Here is a 14947-nt window from a genome sequence, read left to right as displayed (position 1 = left end):
CCAGGTCTCCCATGTGGGTGCAGGGGCCCAAGGCCTTGGGCCATCTTCCACTGCTTTCCCAAGTCATAGCAGAGAGCTGGATCGGAAGTAGAGTGGCCTGGACTAGAACCCGGTGCCCAAATGAGATGCCGGCACCGCAGGCGGAGGATTAACCAAGTGAGCCACGGCACTGGCCCCCTCATAATACACATTTTCCGTGAGCTTTTTGAAGACCCTTTGTATGTGTAGTGTATTTGGGGATCATGGAGAAACGGTATTAAACCTAGGTAAAGGAAGGGTTCCTATGATCCAGGCCCTCCACGCCACATAGGTCTTAGCTGGAGAGAGGAAGCAAAAACTAAGATGGGGTAGGGTGGGATGGTGTTTGGATAAGATCAGCAGGTGGGCCTGGGGGAATATGAAATAACAGACAGGGAGTTACAAGTGATGTGGTCAGAGGTAAAGCAGGAACAAGATCAGGAATCGCCTAATAGACAACAGGATCCTTTATCCTACTGGAAGCATCTGGGTGGGGATTGGATTGTCATTTGAGACCCGATGATGTAGGAAGATGAGTTTTAAGGAAATAGTACTGGAGACAAAGAGGCCGTCTGGGAGACTGTGCCTGCAGAAGACAGGAAGGATAAGGCTCCAAACCAATAGGCAGGCGCTGAGGATGAAAGAGAAGGCACGAGGTCGAGAAATGTCTAGGAGCTAAAATGGATGCAATGTGAAGAAGAGCAAACATTCAAGGAAGCTCCCCTAGTGTTTAGCTCTGACGACTTGGTGAGCGGTGGAAACACTGACTGAAGTGGAGAACTAAAGGGGAAATGGTTGAGTGCAGTATGGCGTACCCGTGGGATAGGCTGTGCATGTAAGTCTGCAAATGGGAAAAAGAGGCATTTGACAGTGTAAAAGTGGCTACTGCCACACAGGGGTGCTTTACCCAATTCAGCGAACAATGGGCTGAGGACAATTGAGCATTTAATAGAATGAGGAAGATGGGAGGAGATGGTCAGAAAGGAGGAGAATCAGGACAAAGGGGTGGGATCTGAGTAGCAAAAGACTGAAAAATTTCCGGATGATAAAATGACCAACAGAGGTCCAGTAAGACAAGAATTGAAACATCTCCAGTGCCTTAATCAGTTTGGAGGCCACTGGTAATCTTAGAGAGACCAGCTGGCCAAATAAAGTTGTAGGTATAAAAAATGGCCTTGGGTTGAGGAGTGAATAAGAATGAGGAAGTAGACAGGGCAGGTAGAAATTATTTACTCTCCTTTCTACCCTTAAGGTGAGAAGTTTCTGAAAAACAGCAGAAGAATTTTCAGATGACAAATACTTGACTGCTTTTGTAGACTAAGTGGAAAAAGAAAAGAGGGAAAAACTGAAAAAAGAAAGGTGACATTTGGAGCAAGATGGTTACGAGGTTATTTTTTATTTCTTTTTTTATTTATTTGAAAGAGTTGGAGGGGAGAGACACACATACAGAGAGAGAGAGAGAGGGAAACTTCCATCTGCTGATTCACTCCCCAGATGGCTGCAACAGCCGGGGCCAAGCCAGGAGCTTCATCTGGATCTCCCATGTGGGTACCAGGAGCCCAAACACATGGGTCACCTTTTGCTGCTTTTCTCAGGCTGTTAGCAGGGAGCTGGATGGGAAGTGGAGCAGCCACGACTCAAGCTGGTGTCCATATGGGATGCCAGCATTACAGGCAGCAGCTTCACCTGCTATCACAATGCTGGCCCCAGGAGATTGCTTTTTGACCTGTGTGCTCGTCCTATTCCACCATGTCATAGCTGTGTGCCCTTGAATGTGTTGTTTAGCCTTACTGAGCCTGCTTTTGGGTATGTTATAATATAGATAATATAAACAGAGCCTTAATATAGTACTTGGCAATGGTATTTGGTAAATAGTTCTTTTCTCATACAGATAAAAGACATAACATTTTCTGATATTTTTGCTACTTGAAACATTCTACCACCATATTAGATGTTTAGAACTTTAGTCACTTTACTCCAATCAAACTGTTTGATAAATAAACATCTTTGAACTGATATACTAATTGCATCCTAATCACCTAAGAAATATTAACATATATTTAACACATTATTCAGGACAATTTTGTACTTAAAAGCAGAAATAGCTTTATTAGAAAAAAAAAAAAAGCCCGTAGTTTTAGATATGATTTTCATTTAAGTGAGGACCAGGTCTTCTGTCTACATGTCTGGGAGCACTTCTAAATGTTCTGGAGAATGGAATTAAAAGACAAATTTAGGGGCTGGCATGTGGCAAAGCAAGTTAAGCCACTACTTGTGACACCAGCACTCCATATCAGAGTGTTGGTTCAAGTCCCAGCTACTCCATTTCCAATCCAGCTCCCCGTTAATCTGCCTGGGAAAACAGGGGATGATGGCTCAAGTGCTTGGGTCTCTGCCACCCATGTGGGAGACCTGGATGAAGTTTCTGGCTCCTGACTTTGACCTAGTCCAGCACTGGCTGTTGCAGACATTTGGGAAGTGAACCAGCAGACAGAAAATCTCTCCCTGTCTCTCCCACTCTCTGTGTTGCTCTTTCACATATATGAATAATAATTATTTTATTTTTTTAAAAAAGATTTATTTTTTTTATTTCAGAGGCAGAGAGAGAGAGAGAGAGAGAGATACAGAGAAAGAAAGATCTCTGTCTGCTGGTTCACTCCCCAGATAGCCACAATGGCCAGGGAGAGCTTGGCCGGCCAAACCCAGGAGCCAGGAGCTTCATCTGGGTCTCCCACATGGGTGCAGGGGCCCGAGGACTTGGGCCATCTAATGCTGCTTTCCCAGACACATTAGCAGGGAGCTTGATCGCAAGTGGAACAGCTAGGACATGAACTGGTACCCATATGGGATGCCAGGATTGTAGCGGTGGCTTAACCTATTATGTCATCATGCTAGCTCCTGAATAAGTAATTTTTTTAAAAAAGAAAATTTAATATGCCCAGTGTCACTTCTTGGTTTTAAAGTGAAAATTTAGTTTATCATTTTATCACTTTCCAACTTCAAAAAAAATCAGGTTACCGAAGAAAGTTTTGTGTACAATGGACTTCAAAAAGTTTTTGGAAAAAAAATTAAAAGATAATTTTATTTTCCAGGTGCATTAGCAGGGAGCAGATCAGGAATAGAGTAGCAGGACTCAAACCAGCCTTCTGATATGGGATGCCAGAGTTGCAAGCTGCAGCTTAACCCACTACACTACAACACTGGTCCCTAAATTTCTTAAATCTGCATGCTTTCTCTGTAGATTACATTTTTGGAATGCAGGGTTCTTCTTGACTTATTTAGATCTCACAAAGTAAATCATTTAAATTCTGAGCTGACAGTATAGGGCAACATGCAAGCTCCTGTTTCCCTCTCATTTCTTGTATCATTCACAGATGTGTACCTGGTTTTTTTTAATTAGTGAAGATAAGGGTAATTGTGACAATATAGGCAATGACGATGAGAAGTGGCAATTATCTCCATTAATAATTAGAAATGTGATTATATGAACATTTATTGCTTAATCAAGTAGGTTTTAGAGTGTCCATTAGTAAAAATGTTTATTAATAAATGCCAGCGGGGAATGGTAAATAGTAAAGGGAACGCCACAGGGGGGCCCTCTGGACTGCAAGACTGAATTTTGACTAATTGTTCATTTTAAGAACCCATGGAGCTTTTTCCTCTTCTTTTAAGTTTGTTCTTTATTGACCCAGCCAGTGTAAAACTTGCCCAACAGATGTGAGTCTGGGAGTCTCTCGGCACCTCTTGATTCTCATGATGCACTCAGATAACTTCATGCCCACATTTTTTTGTATTTTTTTCTCAAAGTATTCATTTCTCCCTGTACTAAATGCTTAAGTTTATTATAGGCAGAACATTATACTAAGTTAGTTTAGTTGTAAGGATTAAATGAGATAGTGTATTTAAAGAATTAACACAATTCTTGGCACATAGAAAAATTCAATAAATTAAAGTTTTTTTATTATTTGAGAAGCAGAGGGACATACAGACAAAAAGATAGCTCCCACTTGCTGGTTCACCGCCCCCCAAATGCCTGCATTGGGCCAAGATTACAATCCGGTTCCCGCTTCGCTCGCTCTCATGGGCAGCAGGAGCCTAATTTATTCAGCCAACACCACCACCGTCCAAGGCACCATTAGCAGACGGCTGACACCAGGAATTCCAGAATCAGGAATTGACCTCAGGTACTCTGATGTGGAATATGGGTGTCTTAACTGCTAGGCTAATGCCTTCTCCAAAGCAATTTTTGTTATAAAGATTAAAGGTGAGCAAGCGAATGTTTTCTGATTGTTTTTTCGTTGAAATATTTTACCCTCTTTTTAGATAGTTAGAACATGATATGCATAATAAATTTACACCCATAGATCTTATAATCAAAACAAATAATGAATAAATTTATTTTAAAACTTTTGATCATACTTCTTAATACAGAAGACATTTTAGGGGGCTGGCGCTGTGGCGTAGCCAGTGAACCTGCAGCCTGCGGTCCCAGCATCCCATATGCTGCTCCATTTCCATTCCAGCTCCCTGCTAATGCACCTGGGAAAGTAGCAGAGGATGGCCCAAGTGCTTGGGCCCCTGCACCCACGTGAGAAACCTGGAAGAAACTCCTGGCTCCTGGCTTCTGCCTGGCCCAGCTCCAGCCCTTGCAGTCTTTTGGGGAGTGAACCAGTGAATGAAAGATCTCTCTCTCTCTCTCTCTCTCTCTCTCTTTCTCTCTAACTCTGCCATTCAAATAAATAAATAAATAAATCTTCTTTTGAAAAAATATTAGGGATAAATCTGTTTAACACATTAAACAAAGTGTGATACGTTGAACATCTTGGCCATGTATAAAAGATACTGCCTAGCCCCTCACCAAGCAGCCCACAAAAGGGGCCCAGTCCAACCTCAACCAAACATAGATGGCCGCACAGAGTCCTGGGATTGGATTTCCACCCTTTAATGCAGGATCGTGCTTAGGAAACTTGTCTCGGGGAAAACAACTCAGACTGACGCCACAAGATGACCAGGCTCCCTTAAAACTAGAAAGGGTGGATAAGTGACGATACACACGTGATGATGTGAGAAGAAATGGATGAAACTCTAGCAACTTGAACATGACTCAGAAATGGTGGCTAGTGGAAAAAAGACGTGTGTGAATTGTGACACCTTTTGTGTACATATATAAAGCACATAAAACACATGAACTGTACTGTTCATATAAGTTTTAAAATATAAAAACAGACTAGAAATTGAGGAGGAGGGTGGGAGAGAATGTGACTAAGAATTGTTGACAAATGGGAACTCTTGATTTATTTTCTTTTTAAAGAAAGACAAATGAAATACAGAATTCAGTGACAGTTCATTCTGGAAAGTTAGATATGTTAGGGTGTTTTTTTATTCTGTGTACTTCTCTGTATTAAATTTCTGGAAATAAATAAAAATTTAAAAAGTGGGGCTTGTATAGGAGACCCACAAAAGAGGACTGGTGTCCTGTTGCCCTTACAATTTGGTTGAAACAATACACTGATCTTTCCTTTCAGTTAAACTGAAATACGTGTTTGCTACATACATGTTTTCTAAAGCATAGGACCATCTGTGCTAGCTTTGGACAAAAATTTTTGTTTAGCAAATACATGGAGCGTTTATCATGTGCCTCCAATATAGTACTTAGGAGAGGAAAACTCAGAATTGTAAGGTGTAGACAGAAAGTCAACTTAGGAATGTCTGGTCCTGCTATATGAGGATAAAACCTACAGAGCACTTTGGTAAACCAGAAAGTTTCACCTAAACGCATCCCACTACAGTTCCAAAGTGTTTTTGAACACCGCGCTACCCAAACTAAATGGGCCTGTGAGACAAGTCCTTCCACAACTGCAGATCTCCATCTCCATGGCGCGGCTGATAGGACTTGACTCTTGGAAAGCCAAGCTGACAGTCCGATGTGGAAAGGTTTCCAGTACTTCTGCAGCGTTTCTAGTAATTACAACATGGTGAATGAAATGAATGACCCTAATACTCGGAACAGTTGGGTAATTATGCATATGCATAAAGGAGGAAAACCAGTGAACAATTGGGAGGGGCAGTGCATATAACCACAGAGGTGGAGAGTGTAGGTTCCAAAAACAGCAGATGTGCCATGTGTGTTCCTCAGGCCAAGCTCGGGTGATGGAAGGCTGGGTGGAGAGAAAAGGTTGAGGAGAGCAGGCACTCTGAAATGGTCCTTCGTTGTTCAAGTAGCTGCATCCTTTCGGCCTTTGGGAAAAGCTCAGAGCTGTATGAGCACCTAAGCTGTTTCCCACATAGGAAGTGCACCAGGATTTCAGCCTTCACTAGCTCAACTCCAGAAGCTGGGATGCTCCAGAGAGGGCAGAGGGAGCTCCCTAGTGGCCAGAGCCTGCAGTTCAGCCCCTCCACCCTCCTGCACACGGCCTGGCTGCTTAAGAAAGAGCCAGCCAGACAAGAGGCAAAGCAGGCCAAGTTGGTATCAGGAAGAATGAACTGCACAGGTGCAAAAAGAGACCCTGGCTCCAACTTTCTTCCAGAATCACCAGATTGCGGAATAAGCATGTGGAAAGGGAAAGAATCCATCCCCCACCCGCATGTGTTCAATTTTTTTTAGTACTTTTGTCAATGTAATCATTAGTATTCAGTGGTGAGAATCCCAGAGTGATGTTTTGTCATCTAAATTTTCCAAATGTGAATACAAATTGACTTTCTCTGGTAGAACTGGCACTTTTGTTTTCTGATTAGGGAATTAAATTGAGATGATTTTATTTCTTTAATTTATTAATCTGGTGTGTTATTTCGTTAATTCCAGAAGTGGAAAGCTAAATAACCATTTAGAAGCTGCTATTCATGAGGCCATGAGTGAACTGGACAAAATGTCTGGGACTGTAAGTTAATTTATTTTTCCATTATACTATGTTTCTTTGAAAATAAATTGTGTTACACTTTTGGGGTAAAGTCTCTTGAATATTGTCAAGCAACTGGCATTAGAAATACTAAATTACTAGGTTGGAGAAAAAAGACTGATTTCATAAAAGATAGAAAGTCATTTAAGAAAAAAATAATCTAGCAGTATTAACTATGTCTTTTTTTCTGCAATAATAAACTTTAGTTTTCACACATCACATTCTTTTAAAATGTGAACAGCAAAATATTCATACTATACTTTTCTGCATTTGACTCTGTGTGCCACTATAGTTCAAAAATGTTTTTAAACCCTGTTGCCTACATATTCAATAATGCAAATTTAACCCTGTCCATTGAGTAAAAAATGAAATTGAACAGTAGGGTCAGGATCATTTTCTCTCTCTTGTTACCTTAGAAATTAAGTATTTGGCACAAACTTCTGTTGTTAAATTATTTAACATTCTATGTATGCTCTGGTCTTAAAGAAGTGATGTCTACTTTTTCTTACCTCTTTTATTGAACTAAGCATTTAATAATATTGAATGTGATAAATTTAATCATTAGCTTGTAATTTACATATTGACTAATGTAAATACACAAAATATAATTTCAGTAATCTCTAAAAATGGGAATTCTCTAAGGCAACAAAAGATAAATTCTTTTACATGTCATTTTGTGTTAAGTAGAGCAAAGGTTATCTCAAACAACCCCTCCAGTGGCTACTGGATGAACATGTTATAGATTCACAGAGTGTTGGAACTGGTATGGAGGCTGTGTAATCCAACTCATCATTTCCCACTGAATTGGGTAGATTGAAGCCCTGGGATGTGATACTTCCTGACAGAATTATCAGAAATGTCTATAGCAGAAATTATGAACCTGAAATGTCTTCTTGGGCCAGGCAGATATTATCAATGAGTAGAGTGGTTTGAGTATTAAGAAAAACATTAATTTGAGTGAACTAACAAATGCTAAGGAGATGTGCTGTCAGGTGGGCTGCCTACCAACTCCCAGTCTTGGGGACTCACTGTAGTAAAGGCCATTGCTAACCTGAGTCTGGTGCTGGTAGAGGAGCCCAGAATCATTCTACATCTAGTGTCCTCCATGGCTTCCAACCTTAGATTATTCTGTATATCCTTTGCATCCAGCCTACCAGGTGAAAGAAGAGAGTGCTGGAGACTGCCAGCATCAGTTGTAGGGACCCACCTAGAAGCTTATAACCTCTAGTGACTCTCCCACTGGCCAGACCCAGTCACAAGGCCTCCTTAACTAGTGAGGTAATACAATTTACAATATGCCTGCCAAGGAAAAGTAGAGAATGGGTTCGGCTATCATCTCACTCATCTCTGCCTCAAGACCCTGGGCCCTGTTGGCCCACAGGCAGTTGAGAGTGATGAGGATAACAACCTCTAGGGGCTGTGGCTGCTCCCTAGGAGGTCCCTCTGCACTTTAGCTGTGTTGGAAATTATTCTGCTGTTGTAATATCTCCTTATTTTTCAGGAGAGGCTAGAAATCTAGAAGTCAAATTCTCATTTTGCAACTATTTTAACAATATCAAAATGCCAGATGCCCTTGCAGCCCATGTTTGATCCAAGATTACTAGTTTACAGCCTTGAATAAAGACTTCTTTCCTCAATTATAAAATGTTTTCAGTTATGGCTTTTTACCAGAGCCCAGTAGTGTGTTTTTTTTTCTAACATATATGGAGTGGATTAGAAGGAAGAGGTGAGTTTGAGAAGCTCATAAGCATTATTTTAAAATTTCAGCTATTATTTTTTAAAAAGAATTCTGCATTTGACAAAATAGCCTTGGCCTTACTGTTGTCTAGACATTTTTTTTTGAAAGATTTATTTATGTATTTGAAAGGCAGAGTTACGAAGAGGCAGAGAGAGAGAAAGAGGTCTTCTATCCGCTGGTTCCCAGCTGCGCCAATCCGAAGCCAGGAGCTTTTTCTGGGTCTCCCACACAGGTGCAGGGACCCAAGGACTTGGGCATCTTCCACTGCTTTCCAGGCCATAGCAGAGAGCTGAATTAGAAGTGGAACAGCTAGGACTTGAACCAGCACCCACATGGGATGCTGGCACAGCAGACAGCAGCTTTACCCACTCTTCCACAGCACCGGCCTCTAGACATTATTATTATTATTATTATTATTATTATTATTATTATTTTGACAGGCAGAGTGGACAGTGAGAGAGAGACAGAGAGAAAGAGAGAAAGGTCTTCCTTTTCCGTTGGTTCACCCCGCAATGGCCGCTGCGGCCGGCGTGCTGCTGCCGGCGCACCGCGCTGATCCGAAGCCAGGAGCCAGGTGCTTCTCCTGGTCTCCCATGTGGGTGCAGGGCCCAAGCACTTGGGCCATCCTCCACTGCACTCCCTGGCCACAGCAGAGAGCTGGACTGGAAGAGGGGCAACCGGGACAGAATCCGGCGCCCTGACCGGGACTAGAACCTGGGGTGCTGGCGCCGCAGGCGGAGGATTAGCCTATTGAGCTGCGGCACCGGCCTCTAGACATTATTTTAAAAACATAATTGAATCAACTTGAAGGGGATCCCAAGAGCTAGTTGTGCACATCTTTTCCTAAGGCTAAGTTCTGTGATGTGGTGAAGGGAGGCCGAAATTGACCATAGTGTTAGTAATTACAGCACAGAAATTGGCAAATGCTACAGAGGGCTTGTTTTCAAATGCAGGTTGATAAGCATTTGCTACACCACTGCCTTGGGCCCATTCTGCCTTTCCTGAGTGTGACACTGCCCACTCCTCAGTGGCCATAATACAGTGTGAGGCACCTGCTTACCTCCTCCCTGCCTCTCGTAACCATACCTGCTGTCTAATGTTCCAGTAGCGCTCATCCCTGCTCCAGGCCTCTAATTCCTGCTGCAGTGTTATCAGATTGCCCTGGAATGCCACTCTGATCTGCTAACAGATGGAGGTGGCAGTTTCTTTTCCATCCTGATTCTTCTGGTAAATAAACATCCTCAGGCTGAGCTGTGTGTGCCATTCTTTTTTTTTTTTTTTTTTTTTTTTTTTTTTTTTTTGTGACAGGCAGAGTGGACAGTGAGAGAGAGAGAGACAGAGAGAAAGGTCTTCCTTTGCCGTTGGTTCACCTTCCAATGGCCGCCGCGGCCGGCGCGCTGCGGCCGGTGCACTGCACTGATCCAAAGCCAGGATCCTTGTACTTATTCCGGTCTCCCATTGGGTGCAGGGCCCAAGCACTTGGGCCATCCTCCACTGCACTCCCTGGCCACAGCAAAGAGCTGGCCTGGAAGAGGGGCAACCAGGACAGAATCCGGCGCCCCGACTGGGACTAGAACCCGGTGTGCCGACGCCGCAAGGCGGAGGATTAGCCTACTGAGCCAGGGCGCCGGCCTGTGTGTGCTGTTGTTACTGTCTTTGCCCCTTCTTCGTAGTTATGAAGTTAAGTAGAGTGTGTTTGTTTTTACCCACTTTCCCAGGCTAGTGAATTGGGAAGTACAAGGAAGGCTTTACTTTTTTCTTAAATGTGCGGTGAGGATAGCAACTGCCTGTCTCCTGCTTCTGATTTTCTCCAGTTGTTTATCAGAGTCCCCAGAGTGGTGCTCAGCTTATCAATTTCTTTGCAGTGACTGTGGGCTCACTAATGTCTCAGTAAAAAATTTAAATGCCTCAGGATATCAGAGATGAAAGTAGAAGCTAGAATCTGTTACCTACCCTGTTTGTTGGTCAGAAATTAGATGCTGCTTGTGATTTCAACTTCTGTTTTTTTTCTACCTTTTAACTTCCAGGTTCACCAAATCCCACAGGGAGACAGACAGATGAGACCCCCCAAACCCAAGAGGAGGAAGATCTCCAGATAACAGAGACTACTCCACTAATGCGCAGTGTTTATCAAAGGAACAGGCACAGATATATCTGTATATAGGTATTGATATGGCCCGTGTTATATCAATATTTAAACCATGGCAGATAGCTACCACCACCACAGGGTGCTAAAAGAAATAGTGATACAGATTTTTTTGATCAGGAAGGATAATGAATGCTGGAAAACCAATCAAAACCCCTGTATGATGAGAGTGAGAAATGGTCAAGAGATTACTGAGAAACTCTTTTTCTATAATGCTAAAATTGTGATTATAAGAAATAGTCCAGATGTTTCTGAAGAATTTTCAATGTTGTATATAAAAATACAGAATTTCATGGTGATATCAGAAATGTAAATATTGTACAATATTGTCATGTACAAGCGTACCTAATGCACACTTTATCTTTTATTGTACAAAGAAATAGTGTACAAAATTCTTTGGTTTCTATGGAGTACACCTACCAGAGACTACCAGTGTAAAGTGATAAATAAAAATACAACCTAAATGCTTTTCTATGATAATGTAAAAGATGCTGTTTTTGTATTTAACAGCAGAGAAAAGGCATGATGATGTAATACCTGAATTACGACGTACACTGCACACCACTGCGTGTCCATTTATATTGTCTGTTTGGAATGAACCTTACCTGGAAGCACTGGACTCAATTTCGGGTGTCTCGGAAATCGCAACCTTGTGGATTTCTAAAGGGATGAGGGCTCACAGGTCTAAATCAAGAATGCAGAAGCTGCAACCATTTGTTGCATATTTTTTTTACCTAAGTTTTAAAACAGAATAGGTTTTATAAAAAAAATCTTAGATGGAATATTTTGCTCGGCCATTTCTGTAGTTAATGTTTGATAGCCACCTGTTGAACTAGATAGCTTATCACCACTGATGGTCAGAATTACAAAGGGGTTCTCTTACAAATTATATCTGACAAGGGAAAACTTTCTGTTTCCATACAAGGAGGCAAAAGCCCCACTTTGAAACCATTATCAGAGGCAGGTTGATTGTTAATTCTTTTTTTTTTTTTTTTTGGTAGTAGCAAAAATAAATACAAATCATCAAAGCAAGTTTCAAATCCATTAATCCATGTTACTTAACCCCAGAAATTAAGGTGGCTTACAAAATTGTTAGCAGTGGTAATTTTTTATCAGTATTATGTAACATATCAGATTTATTTTATTTAAAGAATTATTTATACCATTAACAGATTCTTATATATATTCATGTGGCTGAAATGTGCAGGTTAAATCTATTAACCAAATTATTTATATTATATTAAGGAAAAATGTGAAACAAATGTAGAAAGAAAAATACTACAAGTATACAACCCTAAAACTGTGAGCCATTGTAAAGTACAAGGTAATTAATAAGAAATGTAGCACAACAAACTTTTCCGTCTTTTGTTCCCAGCTTTGGTGGTGGCGGTGTGACCCTATCTCCTACACAGGTAGCGAAGTTTCAGGTCTCCGGCCTGACTTCCCCTGGTGATTGTCAAAAGATGGGATTCATAGTCCTCCACCCCAAATGCTCCAGCCCCTGGAGAGAGAGCACTGCCTTGTCCTTTAGCTGGGGACTCACTCAACAGCCTCATTCTCAGGCTGCTGGGAGTCTCTCCAGTAGCAGGTTCTGAAACCACCCCGCCTCTCCTGAAGACTACCACCTCCCCTACTCCTCCTCGCCCATCCACCCCCAGCTCCTCAGCCCTGTCATGTAGCAGAGTTCCAGTAACTCAGGAAAAAGGAGACCAAGGTCATCCCTCAAGTTGGTTTCCTGGGGCCACAGCACAGAACATGCCACCTGGGCTCACTTTTGATAGCCACAGCTCCTCCTCAGTTCTTTTCTGGGTCTCCTGTGTGTCTCTGTCTCTGCGGTTCCCACCTTCACCCCTGTCCCCCAAGGCCCATGAAGTGCAACTGGCTACTCTGGGCTTCACGGCCTGGAAGCAGAGGATAGTTTCACTTTGCCTTTCGTGTAATGGTAGGATTGCCTGCCCAGCCCTTCATACAGCCCCGTGAAGGCATCTTTTGGGTATTTTATTTATGCATTTTTAATTATAAGTTGATGTATTTGATATGTTTAAACCATTAATGTCCTTTTTTTTTTTTTTTTGCACCAACCTACTTTTCTACGTTTTTTTCTTTACAGTTGTGTTTATTCAGATAGATCCACATGTGTGTTTGTATGTTGGGTTTGTGTGTGTGTGTTTGTGTGTGATGTGTGATATCTAGAAGACTTTCTAGTCTTTGATTCTTTGTCTTCAGGCTGAGTTTGTGTTGTCCAAGCCTTCTTTTTGGTACTTTGAGTGAATTTGGTTTGTGCTTCCCTGCCATTGTGTTCTTTACATCAGTAGAGCATGTAAAGTATGTTTGTGCCCATGATTTCACTGGTTGCTTATGGCTTTGATGTGGGTGCTAGGTATAGTTGTTGCAGTCCATGTGGGGCTTTTCCCCTCTCTTACAGTTTTACGGTTTCATGTAAGCAGTTAATGTAAATATTGTTAGCATTATAGGTCATGCAGTGCTGTAACATTTTTTTAAATGTTGCACCTACTTTACAATTAAAAGATTGGTCACTCATACTTCAGTTTTGCCCATAGAGCCATTTCTTTCTCACTGTACTGAAGCCAATTCATTTTTTTAAAATGAAGTCTAGCACTTCTATGTTAGCAATTTTTTATTCCCCAAAATAAACTTTTTTAAAACAAATCCAAGAATGGAAACAATGAAAACTTTTTTTGCTGCTTTAAAGGACATAATAGTGCCTGCTGGAAAAGGAAATCTGATTTTATTTTGTATCCCTAACAATCCTAGGAAGCACAAGTAGAATAAACTGCATCTCTACGTAGTTTCTAAATATTTCAAATACATGAAATTAACTGAGCAGCTCTTGTGTAGTTTGTCTTGTTTGTAGCATTAAAAGCAATCTAGGATTATTATTTATTTAAAGGAACATGTTTGGTTTGTAGTTTTCAGTCCCATTGTGAATGGGAGTGCTCTGTCCCTTGTGATATCATGGGCCACTTGTAGTTTTTTATTTGGATACTGGCTTTAAGTTTTTGCTATGTCTATGTCTTAAGTAAACAATGCCTTCTTATTTGAACATAACACTGCAGAATCATGGGAAAAGCAGAGGGAGATTATTTCTTTTTCTGTGAGTTTTCTGAAGATTCTCCAGCACACGATATGATTCATTGTTATTTCGGGCCATGACAGCAGGTTGTCGTTAACTTGGATCGTCTGCCATGGAGTTTGCAGTGTTCTCTTGTGAATCTCAAGCATTGTTGAGTTAAGATTTCAAAATCTAAGATGCTTGTGATGTTGATGGCATTGCTGTTTATGAAAAGAAAGCCAAGAGTCCAGACCTTATTGAAAATCTATTAGTATCTTATTGATGTTGCCCATTTATGCCCAAATGGTGTAATGCAAGACCAAGACTCTCCAGAGTAGTGTATAAATTGAGTTGTGCATTACTTGATTCATTTGGGGGATATAGACAAAAAGTATCAGCCAGCCAGAACTGTAATGTTGACTTTGTTTATTTTTTTCTTTCGTTCACTCTATCACATTTGCATTAGCCAAAGAGGTAAGAACATTAGTCGTTCGTACGTGTAAACAACCCAGAAGTGAATATTAAATCAGTGAGCCAAAAGCAATAATCAACTCAAGCATGAGAAATCCTGCTAACAATGGGGAGTATGATATAGAAAAAATATATAAAAAGCATTATCTTCAAATATGAAAGATTAATTTGTATCTGCTGTAAATATGTATTATCAGCCTTATCTGCTTTTATACACACTGTGTGTGTACCTCAGTGACCTTTTATAAACCGGAAAAATGGTTGATTTAATAATTTGTTATGTAAATACAAAGTTGTCTATAAATTGGAAAATTTGATGCCAGATGGCTTCATAATATACAAATGTGTTTTGTAACATCATGCCTTTATGGATTAAGTACAAATATACTGGATTGTCTGTTTAGAAGAGTAGCAGTTTACATTTCACCCATATTTCAAGTGGATATTTTTATTCAAATGGTTATACTATTAGAGAAAAAGGCGACCTGGGTGTTTGCAATGTGAAAAACAAATACGGTTTTGATTTCACCGGAACTCCTTTCCACACTCGAGAATCTGTTCTATCCCATGCTAAATGCCTTTCACTGTGAGATTTCTGTAGCACG

At 41.0% G+C, this 14947-nt stretch overlaps 1 protein-coding gene across 16 annotated transcripts in view; it reads left to right on the top strand.

The window, feature by feature from the left end:
• The window catches only part of MBD5 (methyl-CpG binding domain protein 5), a 489398-nt gene extending 475925 nt beyond the window's left edge, over positions 1-13473 (top strand). For 12 of the 16 annotated variants that reach the window (XM_070070952.2, XM_089329196.1, XM_089329193.1 and 9 more), the window contains 2 exons: positions 6821-6896; positions 10680-13473. In XM_070070952.2, the coding sequence (XP_069927053.2) occupies positions 6821-6896; positions 10680-10751 (148 nt within the window). In that variant the 3' untranslated portion in view covers positions 10752-13473. The remainder of the gene's footprint in view (positions 1-6820; positions 6897-10679) is intronic. The other 4 variants (XM_017342834.4, XM_017342833.4, XM_070070956.2 and 1 more) reach the window with 1 other exon arrangement.
• The last annotated feature ends 1474 nt before the right edge of the window (positions 13474-14947 follow it).

This window comes from Oryctolagus cuniculus, chromosome 3, assembly GCF_051225735.1.
Source record: "Oryctolagus cuniculus isolate XC-2025 breed Fujian yellow rabbit chromosome 3, ASM5122573v1, whole genome shotgun sequence".
NCBI classification, from domain to species: Eukaryota; Metazoa; Chordata; class Mammalia; order Lagomorpha; family Leporidae; genus Oryctolagus; species Oryctolagus cuniculus.
Note: the sequence above shows the minus strand (reverse complement) of the source record. Positions and strands in the feature narration are given on the sequence as shown.